This window comes from Lagenorhynchus albirostris, chromosome 5 (assembly GCF_949774975.1).
Source record: "Lagenorhynchus albirostris chromosome 5, mLagAlb1.1, whole genome shotgun sequence".
In the NCBI taxonomy this organism is placed as follows: domain Eukaryota; kingdom Metazoa; phylum Chordata; class Mammalia; order Artiodactyla; family Delphinidae; genus Lagenorhynchus; species Lagenorhynchus albirostris.
In genome coordinates this window covers 86,997,823-87,020,374 of record NC_083099.1, presented here as the reverse complement: position 1 = coordinate 87,020,374, position 22,552 = coordinate 86,997,823, and the positions used below count along the sequence as shown (strand labels likewise).

Below are 22,552 nucleotides of genomic sequence, written 5' to 3'. Positions count from 1 at the left end.
ATTATTTTCTTCATGTGTTTATGGGCAATTTGTATATTCTTTTGTGAAGTATCTGTTCAAATCCTTTGCCCAATTTTTAAAATTGAAGCATAGTTGATTTACAATATTATACTAGTTTCAGGTGTGCAACATAGTGATCCAGTATTATTACAGATTATACTCCATTTAAAGTTATTACAAAGTATTGACTCTATTCCCTGTACTGTGCAATATATTTTTGTAGCTTATTTATTTTATACATAGTAGTTTGTACCTCTTAATCCTCTACTCTTATTTTGTCCCAACCCCTTCCCTCTCCCTATTGGTAACCACTAATTTTTTTCCTGTATCTGTGAGTCCATTTCTGTTTTGTCAGATTAATTTGTTTGTTTTCTTTTTTTAGATTCCACATATAAGTGATAACTTATAGTAGTTGTCTTTCTCTGACTTATTTCACTAAACATAATACCCTCTATGTCCAACCATGTTGTTGCAAATGGCAGAATTTCATTCTTTTTTTATGGCTTAGTAATATTACCATATATATGTATATAATATATATATATATATATATATATATATATATATATATATATATTACCACTTAGGTTGCTTCCATGTCTTGGCTGTTATAAATAATACTGCTGTGAACACTGGGGTACATGTATCTTTTCGAATTAATGTTTTCATTTTCTTCATATACCTATCCAAGAGCAGAATTCCTGGATTATATGGTAGCTCTATTTTTAGTTTTTAGGAACCTCCATACTGTTTTCCATAGTGGCACAAATTTACATTCCCACAAACAGTGTACTAGGCATCCCTTTATCCACATCCTCACCAACATTTGTTATTTGCAGACTTTTTTTTTTTTTACTTTTTGACCACACCTTGCAGTATGTGGGATCTTAGTTCCCCAACCAGGGATCAAACCTGGGGCCCTAACGGTGGAAGCACAGAGTCTTAAACACTGGACTGGCAGGGAAGTCCCATTGTTATTTGTAGACTTTTTGATGATAGACATTCTGACAGAGGTTTTATTACTTCATTAGGGATGGCAAAATGGAGATATTCTAATTCTGTCATTCTATATTTGTTAGCTGGAATTCTTCTACACAGAAGAATTTTTCATCATTTTTTTTTTCTTTTTAGCTTCCTTGAAAGAGTTCATAGAGGAAAGGCAAGATAAATGTTTAATTTTTTCTTTTTTAAAAGAAGCAATCCAGAATTCCCTGGTGGTCCAGTGGTTAGGACTCCGGGCTTCCACTGCCAGGGGTCCGGGTTTGACCCTTGGTTGGGGAACTAATATCCCGCAAGCTGTGTAGCATGGCCAAAAAAAAAAAAAATATATATATATATATAAAAAAAATAATAAATAAAACACGGTCCTTTAAAAAAAAAGAAGCAATCCATTTTCAGAGACAGAAATTGATATCCTAGCAACCTTTATGGAATAAAAAAATAGGTGTCATTATCGACTTATGGGTTTTTATATATTTTGGAGGTTCAATTATTTACAGTCATTATTTTTTCTGAGTTCTCATTAGGCCAGTGGAAGTCTCTGCTGCTTTGAGGATTTTGTCCTCAATTGTGTGTCAGGAAACTTCCGTCCACTTTGCTCAACTTTTCTAGTAATAAACCCCAGCTCTTTGACTTGTTCCCTTCCTTACCCTCCAAATTATGGTATTGATAGTTAACATATCCCATCTAATTTTCCCATGAGAGATCTCATATAACCAGTTTTTCTGGTTAAATCCTTGTTTCAATATGGTAGGTTAACTTTTACAAACCATTTTGTTAGGACATTATAGTGTGTTCATAAAATTTTATAACAAGTTTTATTTCTTTATCATCCTTATTTTTTAAAAAATTGTCGCTAGACTGTAAACATATACAAGTACAAAAATAACCTTAAATTTTGTACTAGATATTTAACAAAGTACAACAGTAAGACATTAGGTGATGTTTTCTGACCTCCACTACAGTTTTGCAGGTGGCAGAATATTTCATAGGTTCATTAGTCAAGCAGTTTAGCTCTCCTATTATTGCCCCACTGATCACAAAGTCTGTGTAAGTTATTTGGTAATCTTTCTCCTCTGACTCCCAGATTATTTGGTCAATTCCCAAACCTGGCTTTGATCTTTGAAGCTGTTCAGGAACAAAGAAAGAAAAAAAATACATAGGCCAGTTAATTTACCAAAACTATTTAATTTATGGCTTTTTCCCCCTTTGGTTTTAACAGTTTTAATATTTATATATTGTTTGAGAACACGTATTACTCATAACTTTTAAAGTGAATTTATTAAATTAGCAATGACTTGGAAAAAAAGCATTCTTAAATACTCTGATCTTTCTGATCCCACCTACTCACTCAACCTATACCTGTCTTAGAATGGCTAAAAGCCCAACTCAAACATAAGATAAATAACAATGTATATTATAATTTTCCATCTTAATGCTGATCCTTTGAGGTTTCTTGTTATCAATAGCAACGTATGACTTAAAGGTGATGGCTGGTATTATCATTGTGTCTGAGGAAGAAAATTGTTGTTTGGATAACAGCTGCTGTCCAAAAAAAGGAATAATGGAGTTCTTAACATTGAAAGGTATTTATTCTGTATTATGTAACTTTTTAACTAGTGCTCACAAGGGCATTTATAAATGTCTCTGCCTTACCTTTACCATGCCTGAAATAATTACATAAATTCCTTGGGGCTCATCACCTTCTTCAAATATATCATTTCCATAATCAAATGTTACAACTCTGGATCTTTCCTAAAAAATACCACCAAATACATAAGCCATAAATAATATTTTAGTGGTGATTGGAGTTTACATTTTTTAAAAAGTTGTACATTTTTAAAGTAAATGTTACTTTAAAATATCTGAAATTTTGTGTTAGTAATAAATTTGTAAGAGAAAATAGGAATTATGGCTAACAGAAGAAGGTGGATATTCACAGGTATGTGTAATTTCAGATGGGGTGTTCATACGTAGATTAAAAAACAATCTAATCTAGGAATAAGAATGTAGTAGAAGGATGAAAATATTTCATTTGGATGAAAGATAGGACAGATAGAAGCTAATGGCACATATGTGTCTTATACATACTCGTGCTCTAAACAGCTGATGAAGTAATAAAAAAATTCATTCATTCAAAATATTTTAAGCAGGTGAAAAAAATATAATTTGTCTTTTGTTACTTATTTGATATAGAAAAAGATGTTAATAGAACAGGTTAAATCTCTTTATTTGTTCATCCCACAAACACTTACTGAACACCCGCTATGTGAGATGTTACATGGTAGGAGTTGAGTATTCAAAAGCTGGATGAGGTAAAAATTATAGTAGGGGAGAGAGATGTAAAGATAATAATTGTAATATAATGTAATGATGCTATAATAAAGATATACAGTAACAGTGGTGATTCCTTTGGTCTTCCAAACTCTGGATGGACCATAGGATGTTCTTCTACTGGTGGGGTATTTGACTCTAAAGCCTGCTTTTCAGAGTACCTGTGGTAGGGGTGTTTCCAGAGAAGCAATAAGCAGAGGAGGTTTTGGGGGAAAAAATGAAAGCAAAGAGCATTTCAAGATAAGTAAATAGCACTCACAGAGGAATGGACTTAAAGAACAGTATAAAGTTCTTGGGGTACCATGAGTGGTTCAGTATAAATAGAGTATGGGGTATATGACACATGGGTAACAGAAAGTAAAGATGGAGAGGTAGGCAGGAGGCAGATTGTGGGAGAACTTTGCATGTCATTCAAAGAGATTTTGATTTTATCCTACAGGTAATCAATGACATTTAGGTAATTTAAAACTGAAGAGTATCATGGTTAAATCTTTACCTTTTAAAATATCATTTGCTGATACGTTAGAGATAGTATTACTAGCAAATACAAATATTACCTGAATAAAGCTTATATAGTCTTGGTCTTTATCTAGCCATGGAATATTATAGAGTGCTTTGTCAACAGTAAGAGGTTTGTACATAGGTTGAAGATCAAGTATCTCTCTTTTTCTGGCCATTATTAACTAAAACCACAAAAGTTAAGAAAGGAGATGAACAAAATTGGTGTTCACAGAATGTTTAAAACAATTATGGTTTTATACTATTTCCTTTTCTTGCTCTTCTGAGATTTTTGTTCTTCCATGGAAACCTTCAACCTCTCCCGTTATAGCATTTTTCTATGTTATCATTATTCTGAAGTCACAGATTACTTTTAAAAGTAAATCTTATATGTCCATGCCACTCTCTCACTTCGTCCCAGCTACCAAATGTAAAATAGCTAGTGGGAAGCAGCCGCATAGCACAGGGAGATCAGCTCGGTGCTTTGAGACCACCTAGAGAGGTGGGATAGGGAGGATGGGAGGGAGATGCAAGAGGGAGGAGATATGGGGATATATGTATATGTATAGCTGATTCACTTTGTTATAAAGCAGAAACTAAGAAAAATAAATAAATCTTTTACCGAAGTATAGCACATATGCAAAAAGTGCACAAATCATAATGTCCATCAAAGAACATTTACCACATGAAAATATCTGCGTAACCAGCACCCAGATTAAAAAATAAAACATTTATTGAACCCTAGAATCCTCCCTTATGTTCTCTTCTAGTCATTACTTCTACCCCAAATTAATCACTCTTTTTCTATTACCATAGTTTAGCTTTGTCTGGTTTTGAACTTTATCTGCATGAAATCAACGAGTATGTACTTAGTTGTGTCTGGTTTCATCTGCTCAACATTATGTTTCTGAGATTCATCTATAATGTTGCAAGGAGTAAACATTCATTCATTTCATTTTCACTGTTGTGTAGTATTATATTTTATGAATATACCACAGCTTTATTTATCTGTTGTTGATTGACATTTGGGCTGTTGCAGTTTTGGACTTTTGAAATGCTGCAGTGAATACTTGTTTGCTGTACATATGTACTCATTTCTATTGTATATATGGTTATATAATCTAATTTCTGGGTCTTAAGATATGTATATGTCCAAATTTAGTAGATTCTGCCAAATAATTTTCCAAAGTGATTGCATCAGTTTATATTCCCACTCTAATGTTCCAGTTGCCAACACTTGGTATTGCCAGTATTTTTGTTTTTATTTTAATTTTAAGTATTCTGATGGTTGTGTATTTGTATTTACTTTTGGGTTTAATTTGCATTAAGCTTATGATGATGATATTTGGCATCTTCTCTTATGTTTATTGGCCTCTAGAATATTCTCTGTTAGGAAGTGCCTGTTCATATCTTTTGCTGATTTTTTTTTTTAAAATGAATTTTCTGTCCTGTTCTTATTGATTTGTAAGATATTTTTATATATTCTGAACATGAGCACTTTTTTGGATATATTTATTTTGAAAATTTCCTCTACCTTTTTGTGGATCATCTTTTCATTATCTTGTATCTTTTTCTGTCTCTCATTTTCTGCATTACTCTCTTCTTTTGTATTTAGTTGATTTTCTGTAGTGAAACACTTAAAACTCCTTTCTCATTTATTTATATGTAATTCTTTAGTTATTTTCTTTTCTATTACCACAGGGGTTACATTTAGCATCCTAGAATATAACACTCTAATTTGAATTTATAACAGTTTAACTTCCATAACATACAAAACTCTGCTCCTTTAACAGCTTCATCCCCACCCCTTGCAGTTGATGTCATAATATTACATCTTTATGTGTTGTCTGTCCAAAACACAAACTAAATATTTTTAAAAATGCATTCATCTCTTAAATATGACATTACAAGCCAAAGCTGTAATAATTCTAGCTTTTAGACTAATAATTACTTTAAAAATATATTACTCTCTTAAATCATGTAGAAAACAAAAAAAATGGAGTCAGATACAATTATTACAATAATACTAGCTTTAATAATTGCCCATGTATTTACCTTTACTGAGATTTTTATTTCTTCCTATGGGTTTGAGTTATTGTCCAGTGTCCTTTCATTTCAATCTTCATGACATGTTTTAGAATTTCTTTCAGGGCAGGTATAGTGGTAATGAACTCCCTCAGATTTTGTTTGTCTGAAAGTGTCTTAATTTCCCTCTCACTTCTAAGGACATTTTTGCTGGATATAGGATTCTTAGTTGACTATTTTTTCTTTTAGTACTTTGTATATATCAGCCCATTTTCTTCTGGTCTCCAAAGTTTCTGATGAGAAATCTGCTGATAATCTTATTGAGGATCCTTTGTATGTGATGAATTTTTTCTCTATTGCTGATTTCAAAATTCTCTCTTTATCTTTCAGCAATTTGATTACAATGTGCCTTGATGTGGGTCTATTTCAGTTCACCCTACTTGAAGTTCATTGAGCTTCCTGGATGTTAATATTCATGCCTTACATCAAATTTAGAAAGTTTTCAGCCAATATTTCTTTAAATTTCCTGTCTGTTCCTTTCTCTCTCTCTTGTCTTCTTGGGACATATACATCGCATGTGTTGGTCCACTTGATGGTATCTCACAGGTCCCTTAGACTCTGCTCACTTTTCTTCTATCTTTTACTTTCTATTCCTCAGATGCTATAATTTCCATGGTCCTGTTTTCAAGGAGACTTATTTTTTTTTATGCCTTTTAGTTCTTGCCATGTGGTGTTATACATATTTTACCTTAGGTTCATTCTTAAGGATTTAGAGTTTTTAATTGCTATTGTGAATACAATATTTTTCCACATTTTCTTTAGTTGTGGAATAATTTTGAAAGTTGATCTTGTTTCTGGAAACCTTATTGAATTATTTTATTGATCCTATATTATCAATTTTAAGTTAATTCTCTAGGGTTTTAGATTAAACAATCAATAGGAAATAACAGTTTTATTCTTTTTCCAAAACTTCCATCTCTCAAGTTCCTTTTATTTTTCTTCTTGATCTGGCTAAGACTTACAAGCACAGCATTCACTACCTGGAATGGTACTGTTCTGACTTTAATGGGAATAATTCTAAATGTTTTGCCATCTAATACAATGTTTGCTTCAGATTTTTAATAGATACTTTTTATCCAGCTAAGGATGTTACTTCTTTTATTAGCCTTTGAACATTCTGAATGAGAGTTGGATTTTATCAAATGACTTTTCTTCTTTGATCTCTTAATAAGGGAGTTATATAGCTATTTTGGGAGACAAAACCTTCTTAGTCATAGTGTATTATGCCAGATTCAACTAGCTACTATTGTGTTAAAAAGTTTTATATATGTATTCACAAGTATAATAACTTTTTTCCCCTTATACTATTCTCGATTTGGGGAATAAATTTTATACTTACAGAATGAGTTGGGACCCTCTCTAACTTTTTACATGTCACAGTACCATTTAAATAACTTAGAGAAAGGAAATGTAATTAATTCTTACCCTATAATTGAGTGTTCTTATAAATCATAGTTTTTATGGAAAAAGTTGTTTGAGTGTCACAGGTAACTCCCAGGAACATATTGATACCCAGTTTAGCCTAGGATGAGGAATAGTTTCATTATACCTTTAGTCTGGGTGCAAAGCGTAGAAAGAAGTTGTCCCTCACTATGGCAAGAAAGGAAAGGGAAGTTGACCAATAGAACTGCAGGAAGGAAACTCTCTCTGATAGGTGCTTTTCTTTAGACAACTATTTTAAGTTATATATTTATATTGCAGGAATGGCCTATATTGGAAAGAGCCAAAAGTAGGTTTGATGATCATAAATAACTATATATCAAGTAAGTATATTTGTTTTGAAAATATTCTACCATACCTTATTAATTTCAAAACCTTCAATTTTATGAAGAATTCCTTTTAACCTGAAAACTTTAACAATTTCTCTAGCCAAACTGAGCATGACATTAATCTCCTCCTTTGTTTTCATAGTGACAGCGATTTCTGGGTGGTCATACTCTAAGTAGCCTGAAAAATAACAAAATATTTTCAGAGGAAATAGGACATTGCTTAAATATTTCATGTGGACAGTAAGCTAATATTTCTTCTTTAAACTCATGGAGTATAACCCTCACCACAGGGAAATGTATCTCTCCCTGAAGAGGTCTCTACAATCAATCAAAATTCACCAGTAGTTACAGAATTCTGCCTGACATTTTCTTGTTGGCAGCCCATACCTGTGTCTAAGCCCGTGAAGGACAGACAGCCCTAGTCCTAGGATCAAAATTATACTGAAGCACCTATGCTGGACACTGAGAGGCTCTCCTGGGCTCTAGGTCTGGAGTTCATGACCCAATTTTTCATTCTGTTTAAATGAAGATTTCTGACTACAGACTGTGTGCTTAAATATGGCTTCTGATCAAGTTCTCTCACTCCTCCTGGGTCATTTCCACCTGTCCTGCCTGGGCATCTAGATCACTCATCTATGTTCTCCTGCCTGTCTGATGTGGATTCCTGGATGCCCATGAGAGTTTCATCCACTTAGGACTTTTTCTTGGTCATGACCTCTTGTCTGGCTTGACAACCATCTGCCATGCAAGATCTCTCATGCTTGGCCTCATTCCCAGGCTTGCTGTGTTCTTTTGTTGTCCACCATCTGGTACCAAACCCCCTTCTTCTCCATACATGTAAACACTGTGCTATAGGGATGTGTCTGTCTCACTCCCAGGATTTGTGCTGCACTAGGACCATGAATTGGTGTGATTCAGAGAACAGGCTGTTGTCACGTTTGGGCACTGAGTCTCCTAGCAGTCACATCAGCGATCTGTGAGGCTCTGTTCCGATTTCAACTCGTTTTAAAGCCTAAATTGTCAGATGGCAACTCTGTGGCAAACGGAGGAAAAAATAGCTTCTTTCCTTGTGTTGCTCAGGAAGGTATGTTTGGAAGAAAACAGAATTTATAAGGTGATAAAGACATGCATAACCATGGCATGCAAATGTGTTTTCTTTAAACAGAAATTAAAAGTCCTTCACTATGGTATAAGGCAGAGAGAACAAATGTGGAGGGGTAATATTACACTATTCTCATCCAGCCAAAGATACGATCATGTTGATTGTTGAAGTTATTCATTTTATTATTGATAGTAAGTAGGTCTCCTCAAAGATCAGTTTTGTTATCAAAACCATTGCCTCTCTGAAGAAACGATGATAAGAGATGGTCATGTTAGATCTTTAGGGTGAGAGGTACCTACCTAGCTCTTCCATAGCATGTCCTGTATTCTTCATTATCCTCCTTAATAACATCTACGGAACAAAAGAAATGTTTTGGGAAACAAAACTGTTATAAAATGTCTTTACATTTGCAACTGATGAATTTTTAACCTAAATTAATAACTTTAGGGCTTCCCTGGTGGTGCAATGGTTAAGAATCCGCCTGCCAATGCCGGGGACATGGGTTCAAGCCCTGGTCCGGGAAGATCCCACATGCTGTGGAGCAATTAAGCCCATGCTCCACAACTACTGAGCCTGCGTGCCACAACGACTGAAGCCCGTGTGTCAAGAGCCTGTACTCCGCAACAAGAGAAGCCACTGCGATGAGAAGCCTGTGCACTGCAACGAAGAGTAGCCCCCACTCACTGCAACTAGGGAAAGCCTGCAAGCAGCAATGTAGACCCAACGCAGCCAAAAATAAATAAATAAACTGAATTAAAAAAATAACTTTAAAGAAAAATATGATGGGGAACTTTTCAGGAATTCGAATTGAATTTTGTGCAATGAATTTTATTTTACTCCAGCAAGAGTGGTGGAGAGGATAAGAAGCGGCATTACCTAGGCTAATTTTGAGAAGCCTAAAGGTAAGTCATATATTTTTTCTTAAAGTAACTTACTTTAGGATATTATTGATTCTGAAAACTGCAGGCATGCTAGTACTCTCCCATTCAATTTTTGATAGCCTCCAAATTTCGGAAACAGGTGTGGCTTTCAACCTTAAATGAGATAGAAGTTTTAACCAAACTATGTGGGAGCAGAAATGAGGACTGAAACTGGCCAATATCTTAGAGATTCAAGTCCTTCTGTATTTTCTACTGTGTATCCTCAATATGAGTGGTTATAAAGGTAATAAAATGCAGCAAAATAGTTTTATAGTTACAGGTGGTGAAGAGAGAAAAGATACAGCTCTTTGTATTCAACTACATATTGAGTGTCAATGTTCTCAACTACAAAGCTTTGGACATATAGCATATAGAATATAGCATTCAGGGCTTCCCTGGTGGCGCAGCGGTTGAGAGTCCGCTTGCCGATGTAGGGGACACGGGTTCGTGCCCCGGTCCGGGAAGATCTCACATGCCGCGGAGCGGCTGGGCCCGTGAGCCATGGTCTCTGAGCCTGCACGTCCGGAGCCTGTGCCCCGCAACGAGAGAGGCCTCTCCCCACAGTGAGAGGCCCGCGTACCGCAAAAAAAAAAAAAAAAAAGACTATAGCATTCAAATGTTCTAAATTATCTTGAAAGGTGACTGCTTAATTCCACATAGCTGGCAAATTTGTGGGGACATATAATCTGCCTAATTGAGAAAATGAAAAATAAGGTCTAGAACTTAGGCCCTAGCATTCTCTTTGCTGTTTATTAGCTATGTGTGTGACTTTGGCATAATCATTTAACCTCTCTTGGCTTCATTTTTCTCATCTGTATAATGAGAGAATTAGATGTGATTTCCCTCTAAGTAAGTTATTGGTACTCCTTTCCATTTGCCATATCCCCATCCTTTACTTCTTTCATTATTTACTGTGGGAAAATCAGGGATATAGAGAAATAGAAGGAACCTTTGGGAATTATGAGGAAGGTCCGTTGGCTCAACCCTGCCATCACTTATCGTCCTCCAATATTTCCTATTTAATGCATCTGTAGCCTGACAGATCCTGGAACTTGCATTGAGAGAAGCTGACCGCTGCACACAGGTTTCATGACAGCTCCACAAGGACAAAAGGATGTGCTCCAAGAGCCTCATAACTTGTTAATATGGCATAGACACTTCAATAAGGAGCCTTCTGAGTAATCTAAATGTTGATCAGTTTCAGTTTTTACAGACAATTCTTAGCAAACCAGGAATCAAGGGTCATATATAGACAGAAGACATGATGGGTGAGGGAGACTGAGGGGTGAGGAACATAAACCATTTTCTTAGTATTTAAAGTTTTCCTCACCTGTTTAATCTGTTTAGAACTTGCAATCTTATCAATTATAGTCATTATGTCTGCTTCACCTTGGATATATCCTTTTAGTATAGCATACTTAAAGGACAGCTGATGACTCATCTTTTTATCTAATATCTGCAGCAACTTTGGTGTTACGAGCTAAAAAACAGGACCACTATTTAATATAAATTGTACAAATTATAGTTGATTTTATGTTGGTTAGTTTAAAATAGGTATTAATAAAAAATGACATGCTCTCAATGGTAACTATAGTAACTTGTCAAGATTCTTGGTTATTTTATTCATAGTATCTCTATAATTTCATGGCTAGAGCTATTTCCCCGTAACTAATAATATTAGATGTCTCTGTGAGGTTAAGACTTTATTCTTTACTTATTTCCCTTAGAGAGAATTGCATGCTATTTTCAACTGGTTTAAATTCTTGGAAAACAATGTGATTAATCTTCTGGGCTTAGGCCATAAAATGACCGTCTATAAAGTACTGTCACTTTTACCTGCTAAACCTCCCACTAAACTGTTCACTAGATGGTTCATTTGAGTGAGAGTCCACCACAACTATACTCCCTGTTTGGCCCCACAATTAACTTTTCATTGTTTCTTTGCTGAGGGTTTAAGTCCCCAGGTTATCTGTTACCCTTGTACAGTCTCCTAACTTCAGCAGAGTTGGCTGATCCCTAAGTCCATGCTCCATAATCTCCACACTCATATAGAAATAAATAACTACTCATTATACTTGTTATAGGAAGACATTAATTAGACAGTCAAAGGTCATTTTTGATGCTGTGATTTTATAATATTATGAGTTTATATAACACAGAATGTGTATTTTTCGGTTTCTTAATTTGTATGAATGTATACTATTTGCTTTGTCGCTACATGGTTTGTTTTGTTGATTTCCATCATTTATTTCAGGTATTCATAAGAATAAACATTACTTTGGAGTTTTCATGTGCTCTCTATTCAAAGGAGAAGCTGTGATGAGTATTTCTGTACTTTCATGTGCTAAACAAATTTCTAATATAACTTGGATATTCATAATATAATCTGTTATAAAATTTAATTTGTCAAAGGGATCTAAAATATAAACATCAGCCCAACAGAAAGTGGAAACCATAACACTAGTAAACTGATTTTAGTCCATATTTCATGAAGCAGTCAGGAGCAGTTCGAAACTGCATGATTTAATAGTTCTTTACCTTCAAAATGCGTAGAACGCGAAGAAATCGAACAACTTTTATAAAGACCACTGTTTGAATCAAATCAAAAGTATGATAATTAATGGAATTTGTCTCAATAAGCATTACATCTATGATGCCAATTAATGTAATTGTTAACTCAAATAGATTCCAGGCATGTAAAAAATATTCCTTCTTCATTGCTGCTATCTGTCGATTTAAAAAGAAATTATATTATCTTATTTGTTTTTGCTTTTACTACACCATTTTCCATAATAACTGAAACATTACTAGTTAGGTTTTTCTCTGATCTACCTTAAGATTCTACTTGTCTAAAATACTAGGAAGTGATCATATCAACTTGAAATTAAATGGTTAAAATATTGAAATATCTATTCCAAGAGATAAAATATTCAAAATACCTACTAACTTATTAATTCATTCTTTATTTATTTAAAAAATTTTTATTGAAAACCTACTATAACTAAGAGAGTAGGAGCGGTCAAAAATGATTGTGGAATCCAGCCTGGGAAATTAGGTTTCCAGGGGAATTTTGAAGCAAGAGTAGGTTTAGAGATGATACATTTGTTTTGAATATGCTGTTTGAGATGTTTGCACAGTATTTTATTGAAGAGATCCAGTCATCAGTTGTCTATATGATCTGAGGCTCGGAATAAAATCTGAGCTGGAGACATGAGTTTGGGAATCATTAGACTATGAATGGTAGTTGATGCAAGGGAAGTGGTTGAGATAGCCTGACCCATGAGGCCCTTTATTATTTAATTCACGTCTGTGTCTCCTGTCTCATTTTCCATATCCTCCTCACAGATTTAACATCTCTCCAATCTGCATCGTGACCAGCCCATCCCTAAGCTCCTGTCATTAGGAATATTGTTCCTTGTATGTGTCACATTGTTGCTTCTAAGTTTTCCCTTATTCTTGTTGTCCACTCACATACTCCCTACTTTGACTCCTATTCATTATTCAGAATTCAACTCAAGCATCTCCTTTCCTTAATAGCCTTCCTTCTCTAAACCTACTATTCTGTGTAAGGAACTCCATTTTTTTCCCATAGCACCCTGTGTAGGTCTCTATCATAACCCTTAAGATACTGATTTGTAAATTTGATTAATTTGTCTTTTTTAGCAGCCCGATCCCCCTACTCACTATGATTCAGAGACTGTAGGAGACAGACTTATTTACGCCAGGGAAAGTGTAAGCTCGATTACAAATTAAGAAACTGTCATGCTTGTTTGTAAACAGACTGTTGTGTGTTTAGTGGTAGAGAGTCATTTCCCTTGAGTCTGCTCACATTTGGCGGGGCTGAGGAAATTCAGTGTCTGAATCTAGGGAGCGGAAGACCAGATCCTGGTCTTGTGAGGTCCTGCTCAAGGCACCATTCAGCTACTGTAGATGTCTCATTTCCTTCTTATTGAAACAGAATATAGGTTAGATCATTCTCTTAGGAACTTGAAAGAACTGGTATCAACAGTAAGACTTTATCCAGATGCCCAGTATTTGGAAACGTGAAGGAGTTTTTTGGAGGTCAATAGAATACAGCCACAGGAGAGGAAGAGCTTGGTATAAAAGGATAGTGTAGGCTTCAAAGGAAGAGGGTTTGTTAAATATAAGGTTGTTAAAGAATGGTTAGAAATTCAGGTAATGGAAGCCTCCAGCACTCAGATATAGAAGAGTGATTACTCTTCCTCTGAGAAAGTTTCAAAAGATCCATTACTCTAATAGGTTGAGGAGTGTTTTGGGAAAAGTTTGAAAATACAAGAAGGAAAGTTTAAGGTAGAATTGTGTATTAGAAAGAACACAAACTTTGAGGGGTTGGATCCAAACTCTACTATCATTAGCTATGTGACCTTAAACAGCTTCTCAGAGACTCAGGTCCCTCATCTGTAAAATGCAAGTCATAATATATATCTACATTAAAGGGCTAACAAGGATTTGAAATGTTATAATTGCAATGATACCTGGTACCTTAGTGATCATTTATTATTGTTGTTATTAACATAATGAATTTTTAATAGGCATAGTACAAAGGGAGCAGAACTGAACTTGTGTAGAAAAGACAGCAAAGAAAATAAGTGAAGGCAAGCTTGTAAATCGGGCAGTGACGATGAATCCTGAGTTAAATAGAAGGGAGAGACAAGAACAGAGTTGCACATTTGGGAGTACCCTCTTAGCTATGAAGTGTAGCGAAGTCTCTGCAGTCCTTTTCTGCTCTCTTAAGTGGACCTGACTGAAGGAGCTATGGCTATGCACAGTTGTGAAGAAAATAAGTGAAGGCAAGCTTGTAAATCGGGCAGTGACGATGAATCCTGAGTTAAATAGAAGGGAGAGACAAGAACAGAGTTGCACATTTGGGAGTACCCTCTTAGCTATGAAGTGTAGCGAAGTCTCTGCAGTCCTTTTCTGCTCTCTTAAGTGGACCTGACTGAAGGAGCTATGGCTATGCACAGTTGTGACAGAAGCTTAAACTTGGCAAAGTACAAAGACCACAGAGCTGGAGGGATCATTTCCTCTCATTTAGGCCAACCCTGATATCTTACAGAAGAAGAAACTAAGGTTGGGAAAAGTTTAGTGACTTGGTGAACAGCTAACTGTCTGTCAGAGAAAACCAAAACCAGAGCCAAGTCTGCTGCATCCCAGCTCGGTGTTCTTTCCACTATAGTACATATTAAGTGATTTTAGGGAATCCTTTACTCACACTCACCCTGGTACTAACCCTAACCCTAATTGCTTTATTTCTTCTTAATTAGGTGACATCTCCTATGGTCGTTCCAACTAATTGGAATTTATTACATACAATGTGATTGAATGTGAAGCCATTCCCCTCTCCCCACCAATCACAGCTCTGCAGTAGCATTTTAATTTTCCAGTAACAATTCGAGATTTCATCCACTTTGTTTGAATATCATATATAATTCTTCTATTTAAATCATCTGGCTAAAAATATTTTATATTACAACTTGATCCATATGACACAATACTATTATCAGTTTGTGGACCCATCAATACATTTCCATCATTTAACAGCTACCTTTATACTGGATTTAACAAATCAAATTATGAAATGTTTTTCAAGTATAAATGAATTTCTATCAATCTACTTATCCATCTGTTTATCTATCTAGTATAAAAACAATAAAATGGGACTTCCCTAGTGGTGCAGTGGTTAAGAATCCACCTGCCAATTCAGGGGACACGGGTTCAAGCCCTGGTCCGGGAAGGTCCCACAATGCCGTGGAGCAACTAAGCCCATGTGCCACAACACTGAGCCCACATGCCACAAGTACTGAAGCCTGCACACCTAGAGCCTGTGCTCTGCAACAAGAGAAGCCACTGCAATGAGAAGGCCTCGCACTGCAACGAAGAGTAGCCCCGGCGTGCCACAACTAGAGAAAGCCGGTGCGCAGCAACAAAGACCCAAAGCAGCCAAAAATAAGGAAAGAAAGAAAGAAAGAAAGAAAGAAAGAAAGAAAGAAAGAAAGAAAGAAAGAAAGAAAGAAAGAAAGAAAGAAAGAAAGAAAAAATCTTCCATTAAAAAAATAATAATAAAATGAACATCCAGGTGCTCACCTCTCTGCTAAGTTAAAGAACTTTGCCAATACCTTTTTAACTCACTCTGCATCTCTTTGACACACACTAATTAAAAATTTGCAAATACAAAATCAGTCCCTAAAGTATGAATATTTTCTATTGTCACCCTAAAATCACCTTTAAAAAATAAATTTGTTTGAGGAGTGAGGGAGAATTTTATACACTCCTTTGGAAAACTGCCTGTAGCTAGTGTTGAAAAATGAAATTAGGAAATCTCCCTGTTAGACATATCACACACACACACACAAACACACACACACAATCACATTTTAGCTTACCTTAAGTAGTGCCTCCGTGATATAAAATGCAAGAAAAGAGTAGTTAGCATATGCTAATTCAAGCTCATAGATATCGTTTAACACAGATATCCAAGAAATTATAATAGGAAATATATTCATTAGTATCACAAGATATCCGACATACTCAAATTCATCAGTAAATACTATTTTATGACATACACGAAGAAAGCAATGGCTGTAAAAAAAAAAAGATAGTTTTATCTGACAAAATAATTACACTGAATTAATTTCAATATATGCTCAGTTCTGTCCTAATCATCAACAGCTACAAAGCCCAGCTTAATTCTGAGAAGTAGCTGTCAATACCATACACTTTCTGGCATCCTACTTCATATACTTTCCTTTAATTTCTTCCTCTGCTAAATATCTTCAGGCTGGTTTCCCCTCTTTCTCACTTTCCTCACCTCTCATTCATTTTTACTTATACTTTTAGTAGAAATACTTCAGATCATAAGACAGGGATAATTCAAATTGGAAATATTAAAAAAAAAAACAAAGCAAATCTCTCCCACCTTCTAATAATTTCACTTCTCAGAGATGGCTACTATTACCAGTTTGAATATTTTTCCAATATTTTTGTTTATATAATCATATTTATAAATACAAAAGGAATTATATCATACATATTGTTCTATAACCTGTTTTTTCTCTTAGCAATGGATCATGAGCATTTTTCCTTGTCAAGGCATATAATCTGGAACAAATCCCAGCATGTGTCGTAGTGGAACAGGTTAGGTCATATTTTATCAAAAACTTTAAATTAACATACATGCTTTGAAAAATTATTTTTATACTGAGTATGCTAGACAGAATTGTGGGTGAGAGGAATTACTTAATGTATTTTTAATTTTATTTTTAAATTATTCAACTAGTATAATAATGCATTATTATTGCTAAAACTCAAATGAAATTATTAATCAATTATTGATTGAAGAGTGGGTAAGTGCTGGATTATTTCTCTATTCTTAGAGGTAGATCCGTGTTACGCAGGACCTGAAATTTTTACAATTTGGACCCCTGTTTAAGGAAAAGAAGATGAAATTATGAATACATATATGATGCTGTCATCAAATTGCAAAAATCCTCCAAGGCCTCAGGCAGTGCCAGTGTGAGGGAGGAGCCATAGAGTGTAAGCTTTGTTAAGTTTATGGTAACACTGCCTTTGCCCTTCTCAGCCCTCTCTCCAGACTGTTTTCCTTTTCTATTTTTTTAAAAATTCAGCCATATTGAGGTATAACTGGCATAAAAAATTGTAGATATTGAAAGTGTACATCATATATACATGTATATATACAATACAATGTATATACATATACATTGTGACAGGATTCCCCCCATCTAGTTGATTAACACACCCATCACCTCACATAACTCTTTTTTGGGGGTGTGACCATTTAAGTTCTACTCTCTAGCAAATTTCAGTTATAAAGTACAGTGTTCTCAATTATAGTCACCATGTCTTACATTAGATCTTCAGGCATTATTCACCTTATAGCTGAAAGTTTGTAACCTTCTACCAATCCCTATTTCCACAAACCCTCAGCTCTGGTTTCTACTCTCTGTTTCTATGAGTTGACTATTTTTTTTTAATGAATTAATTAATTAATTTATTTTTGGCTGTGTTGGGTCTTTGTTGCTGTGCACAGGCTTTCTCTAGTTGTGGCGAGGAGGGGTTACTCTTTGTTGCGGTGCACGGGCTTCTTATTGTGGTGGCTTCTCTTGTTGTGGAGCATGGGGTCTAGGCACGCAGGCTTCAGTAGTTGCAGCGCGCAGGCTCAGTAGTTGTGGCACACGGGCTTAGTTGCTCCACAGCATGTGGGATCTTCCTGGACCACAGCTTGAACCCATGTCCCCTGCACTGGCAGATGGATTCTTAACCACTGCACCACCAGGGAAGTCCCTATGAGTTGACTTTTTAAAATCTATTATTTTATTTCATTTTTTTCATTTTACTTATTTTTAGAGTTAACATATAAGTGATACCATGCAGTATTTGTCTTTCTCAGTCTGGTTTATACTTAGCATAATGCTCTCAAGATCCAACCATGTTGTCACAAATGCAGGAATTCCTTCTTTCTCATGGTTGAATAATACTCCATTGTATTTTCTTTATCCATTCATCCATTGATGGACACTTACGTTATTTTTGTATATTAACTATTGTGAATAATGCTACTGTGAAATGGGAGTGCAAATATCTCTTTGATATCTTGTTTTTATTTCTTTTGGATATATACTCGGAAGTGGGACTGCTAGATCATGTGGTAGTTCCATTTTTAATTTTTTGAGGAGTCTCCATAGTGTTTTCCACAGTGGCTGCATCAATTTAAGAGATAAGAGAATGTGAAATGAACAAAGAACTATATAAAGTAGTAAGAAAACAATTATCAAATGGCAATAGTAAATCCATACCTATCTACTGATGATTTTCAGTAGTGGTATGCTTAGATTCCTTTCTCTTTATCTTTTGTGTATCTACAATTGTTTTCTGCTTTGTGGTTACCATGAGGTTTACATAAAACATGTTTATATTTATAACAGTCTATTTTAAGATAAACTTAACTTTGAATACATACTAAAATCTTTACATTTTTACTCCTCCTCTCCACATTTTATGTTTTTGATGTTACAATTTACATCTTTTTACCTTGTGTATCCATTAACAAATTATTGTAGTTATTTTTAGTACTTTTGCCTTTTAACCTTCATACTAGATTTATAAGTGACTTACCATTATTACAACATTAGAGTACTCTGAATTTTACTATATATTTATTTACTTATGAAATTTATACTTTGATATGTTTTCCTGTTATTAAAAAATTCCCGTTCATTTTACCTTGAAAGGGACTTTAGTCCATTTTAACATTTCTTTTAAGGCTGGTCTTGAGGGTGCTGAATTCCTCAGCTTTTTCTTGCCTGGAAAAACTCATTATCTCTTCTTCAATTCTGAACAGTTTTGTTGGGTAGGGAATTCTTGGTTGGTAGTTTTTTCTTTTTTTATTCTTTCAGTACTTTGAGTATATCATGCTATTCTCTTCTGACCTACAAAGCTTCTGCTGAAAAATATGCTGATAGCCTTATTGGTGTGTGTGTGTCCCTTGTATATAACAAATTGTTTTTCTCTTGCTGCTTTTAATATTCTCTCCTTGTCTTTAACTTTTGACAATTTAATTACCTAATGTGTCTTGGTGTGGGTCTCTTTGGATTAATCATATTTGGAAATTACTGAGTTTCCTGGATCTGGATGTCTGTTTCTTTCCCTATGTAAAGAAAGTTTCCTGCCATTAGTTTTTTGAATAAGTTTGCTGCCCCTTTCTTTCTCTCTTCTTCTGGGACCCCTATAATGTAAATACTGGTCCACCTGATGGTGTCCCATGAGTCATTTAAGCTATCTTCACTCTTTTTCATTCTTTTTTTTCCTCCTCTGATTAGATGAATTCTGCTGCCTTGTCTTTGAGTTTGCTTATCCTTTTTTCTGCTTGATTTCGTCTGCTGTTAAACCCCTCTATTGAATGTTTCAGCTCAGTTATTCTTCAGCTCTGTGATTTCTGTTTGGGACATTTTTATATTGTTTATCTCTTTGTTAAATTTTTCCCTTTGTTTATACATTCTTCTTCTGACCCTAGTGAGCATCTTTGATCTCTCTAACAGCTAAATCACTCTAATAGATCTCTTTAAGAGATAAATCACTTATCTAAATTTCATTAAGGTGTTTCTGGAGTTTTATTCTGTTTTTTTGTTTGGAACATATTCCTCTCTTTCTTCATTTTCCTTCATGCTCTGTGTTGGTTTCTGCATATTAGATAAAACAGCCACCTCTTTCAGTCTTGATGGACTGGTCTTGTGTAGATAAACCTTATCATTCAGCCTAGCCTGAGCTCTTGGTTGTCTCTCAGACCTTCGTGATTGTCCAAGCTGCCTTATTTGCTCTTAGTGGCTCCCAGTAGTTGAGGATGTTTGTGTCCCATTGTGGAGAGTATCATTCATCACCTAGATGCAAGCTGATTGGAAACTGGACTCCTCAGGTAGCAGCTTTTGAGGTATGCAAATAGACTTCTTTCAGGGAAAGACTGGGAGATGGGTATTTCTATCTGCTCCATCTGCACTGAATCCTGGAGGTGTAGTCCATTAAGAAGTGTTCCTTTGTTTGCTACAGTCCTGTGGGTCCTAAAATACAAGCCCCCTTGGCCACTAGAGCCAGGCAATCAAGAGGTGTGTCCTTTGTGTGGCAGCCACAAAATCCAGGGTGCCAAATTTTACACAAGCTCCTTCCAAGGAGACAACATCCTCATGAACCCATTAAGAACTGTTTCTTTGTCTGCTCTAGTCTTGTGTATTTTGTGGTTATAAGTCTCATTAGATTTCAGAACTAGGTATTTTGGGGGCCCATCCCCTAGGGTGAAGTCTTAAAAGTTGGGGTACTAGATATTGGCTCAAGCCCTTTGCTTCTTGGGAGAGACTGGGAGCTGTGTGTTCCCTTCCGATTGTATGTCTGTGCTAGGGGGTGAGTTTTATGGTGAAAGTGTGTCTCAGCCTTTCCTACCTGTTTCAAAGTAGGTATTTTCTCATTAGCTTGATGTGTAGGAGTTGCTCAGATAGTTTCTGGATTTCTTTCAAGGAGAACTCATCCATGTTTAGCTGTAGGTTTGGTGTGTCCATGGAAGGAATTGAGTTCAGGAGTCTCAATGCCACCATCTTGGTTGAGAGAACAGACTGCTTTCTAAAATTTCTTCCAGCAATAAAATCACATCTGGCACAGCATTACACTTGAGGTTACCTTCTGCTTAAATTGATAATTGACTATAATCTGATTTGTTTATGTCAGATAGATAAATTAAAGGGAATATGATGGGAATTACTTACAATTCCTTTAAATCTTTAATGTTGGCGTTAGTTTTTAAACTCCTCCTGGAATGCTATATTGCTTCTCATTACTATTTTGGCCAAGGGTTCCACTTGGCCATTTCTGCCATGATTCTTACAATATAGGTCAACAAGGCGATGTTTGTGTTCAGCTAGACACTAAGTATATTCATCCCAATTATACACTTAGGGACTTAGGGAAATAACCACACAGTGGACCTGGTGGACTTCTATGAGACAGACTGGGTCAGAAACTCCATAAATTATCTGGCCTAAAAGCTCCCAGTTTAACTTGAGGAACACAATAGTATTTCAAGCCTTTGATATCAGTATCATTTAAAATGCCATAACCCAAAGTCCTAACAGAGTCTGAGTATTTTCTTTTCCCAATGCACAGGAACTCTGGTAAAATGATTAAATGTCCATTTGAGAGAAGATTGAGGAAATATTTATCCTACATATTTGTGGTGCTTGAGTTCTTTCTCAAGGACTCTGGTTCTGAGAATTGACTTAGCTATCTTGCAGTAATTGACTTCATCCCTTTGCTCAACAGCTCTCCCTTTTTATCTTTAGAAAAGTCAAGTAATAACATAGTTAATTGTTTGTCTATATTGTCTTTTAATATACAATATTTGTTACCCATCCTTAGGTCAAACACTCTGACTGCTACTCCAGGTTTGCTGTCCACAAAATAAAGTATGCCCACCTTGCCTCTGACATTTAAGTGTTGCCATCTGTCTTCTGCCATTCCCATTTCCTTTTGATACTAGAGAGGCCAGTTCCACAGCAGACTTAATGATGGTTAACCATGTCCTGCAGAGGACATCTATCATTGAGTTTCTCACTATTGCCTTGGTGAAGGAAAATATCCTCCGTTCTTTCGCAGGGAACAAGATCATGAGGTTGGTTCTTCATTCTAATATAATAAATCTGGTTAAATATTCCAATTTTATCATCTTCACTTCATTTATTGTAGGTTATTGGCCTGGTCAAGCTTCAAAGAACCATCTCAGGAATATAATAGCACCAGCTCCAAGTGTCCTAGATAGAATGTTGAATCCTGAATTATCATGGATAAGACCTCTGTGCCAATAAATTTCTCCCCAATCTGGCCTTATGTTGCAGCCCTCTGGTCCCATATCCTCAAGACCCATCCCCTTATATGTTCTACTAGTATTTGCTGATGTCAGGTCCTGTAATTCCGTCAGCTGACAAGTTGTAGTCTCCTGAAGCAGCCACTATATTTCCCCCTCCAGCTGTGTTGAGACCTGACCTGGGTAATTACCTTGGAAGCAATGAAAAGGTGGTAGAAACTATTATATATATTTTTTCCATGTTATAGAATTTATATATAAATTATATATTTTTTCATTTTCATTATATAAATCTTCTTTTGGTGATTGGCCTTGCTCATGTTTGTGATTCCATCACTTACTAACTTCAACATTTCATTAATACTTATAGTCCATATTGGATAATTTTAATAACTGAAGTCTTAGGGATATAAATCTGCCGTTATTTCTGCTGATTCACTCTCACGATTATTTGTTTCCT

The 22,552-nt window shown here is 35.4% G+C and overlaps 1 protein-coding gene across 1 annotated transcript in view; it reads right to left on the bottom strand.

The window, feature by feature from the left end:
* The window catches only part of SLC9C1 (solute carrier family 9 member C1), a 95,443-nt gene that overhangs the window by 13,460 nt on the left and 59,431 nt on the right, over window positions 1-22,552 (bottom strand). The window contains exons 15-22 of the mRNA XM_060149046.1: window positions 16,112-16,307; window positions 12,246-12,434; window positions 11,038-11,187; window positions 9,087-9,138; window positions 7,715-7,863; window positions 3,891-4,016; window positions 2,656-2,754; window positions 1,954-2,127 (exon numbers count right to left, since the gene is read on the bottom strand). Of these exons, the coding sequence (XP_060005029.1) occupies window positions 1,954-2,127; window positions 2,656-2,754; window positions 3,891-4,016; window positions 7,715-7,863; window positions 9,087-9,138; window positions 11,038-11,187; window positions 12,246-12,434; window positions 16,112-16,307 (1,135 nt within the window). The remainder of the gene's footprint in view (window positions 1-1,953; window positions 2,128-2,655; window positions 2,755-3,890; window positions 4,017-7,714; window positions 7,864-9,086; window positions 9,139-11,037; window positions 11,188-12,245; window positions 12,435-16,111; window positions 16,308-22,552) is intronic.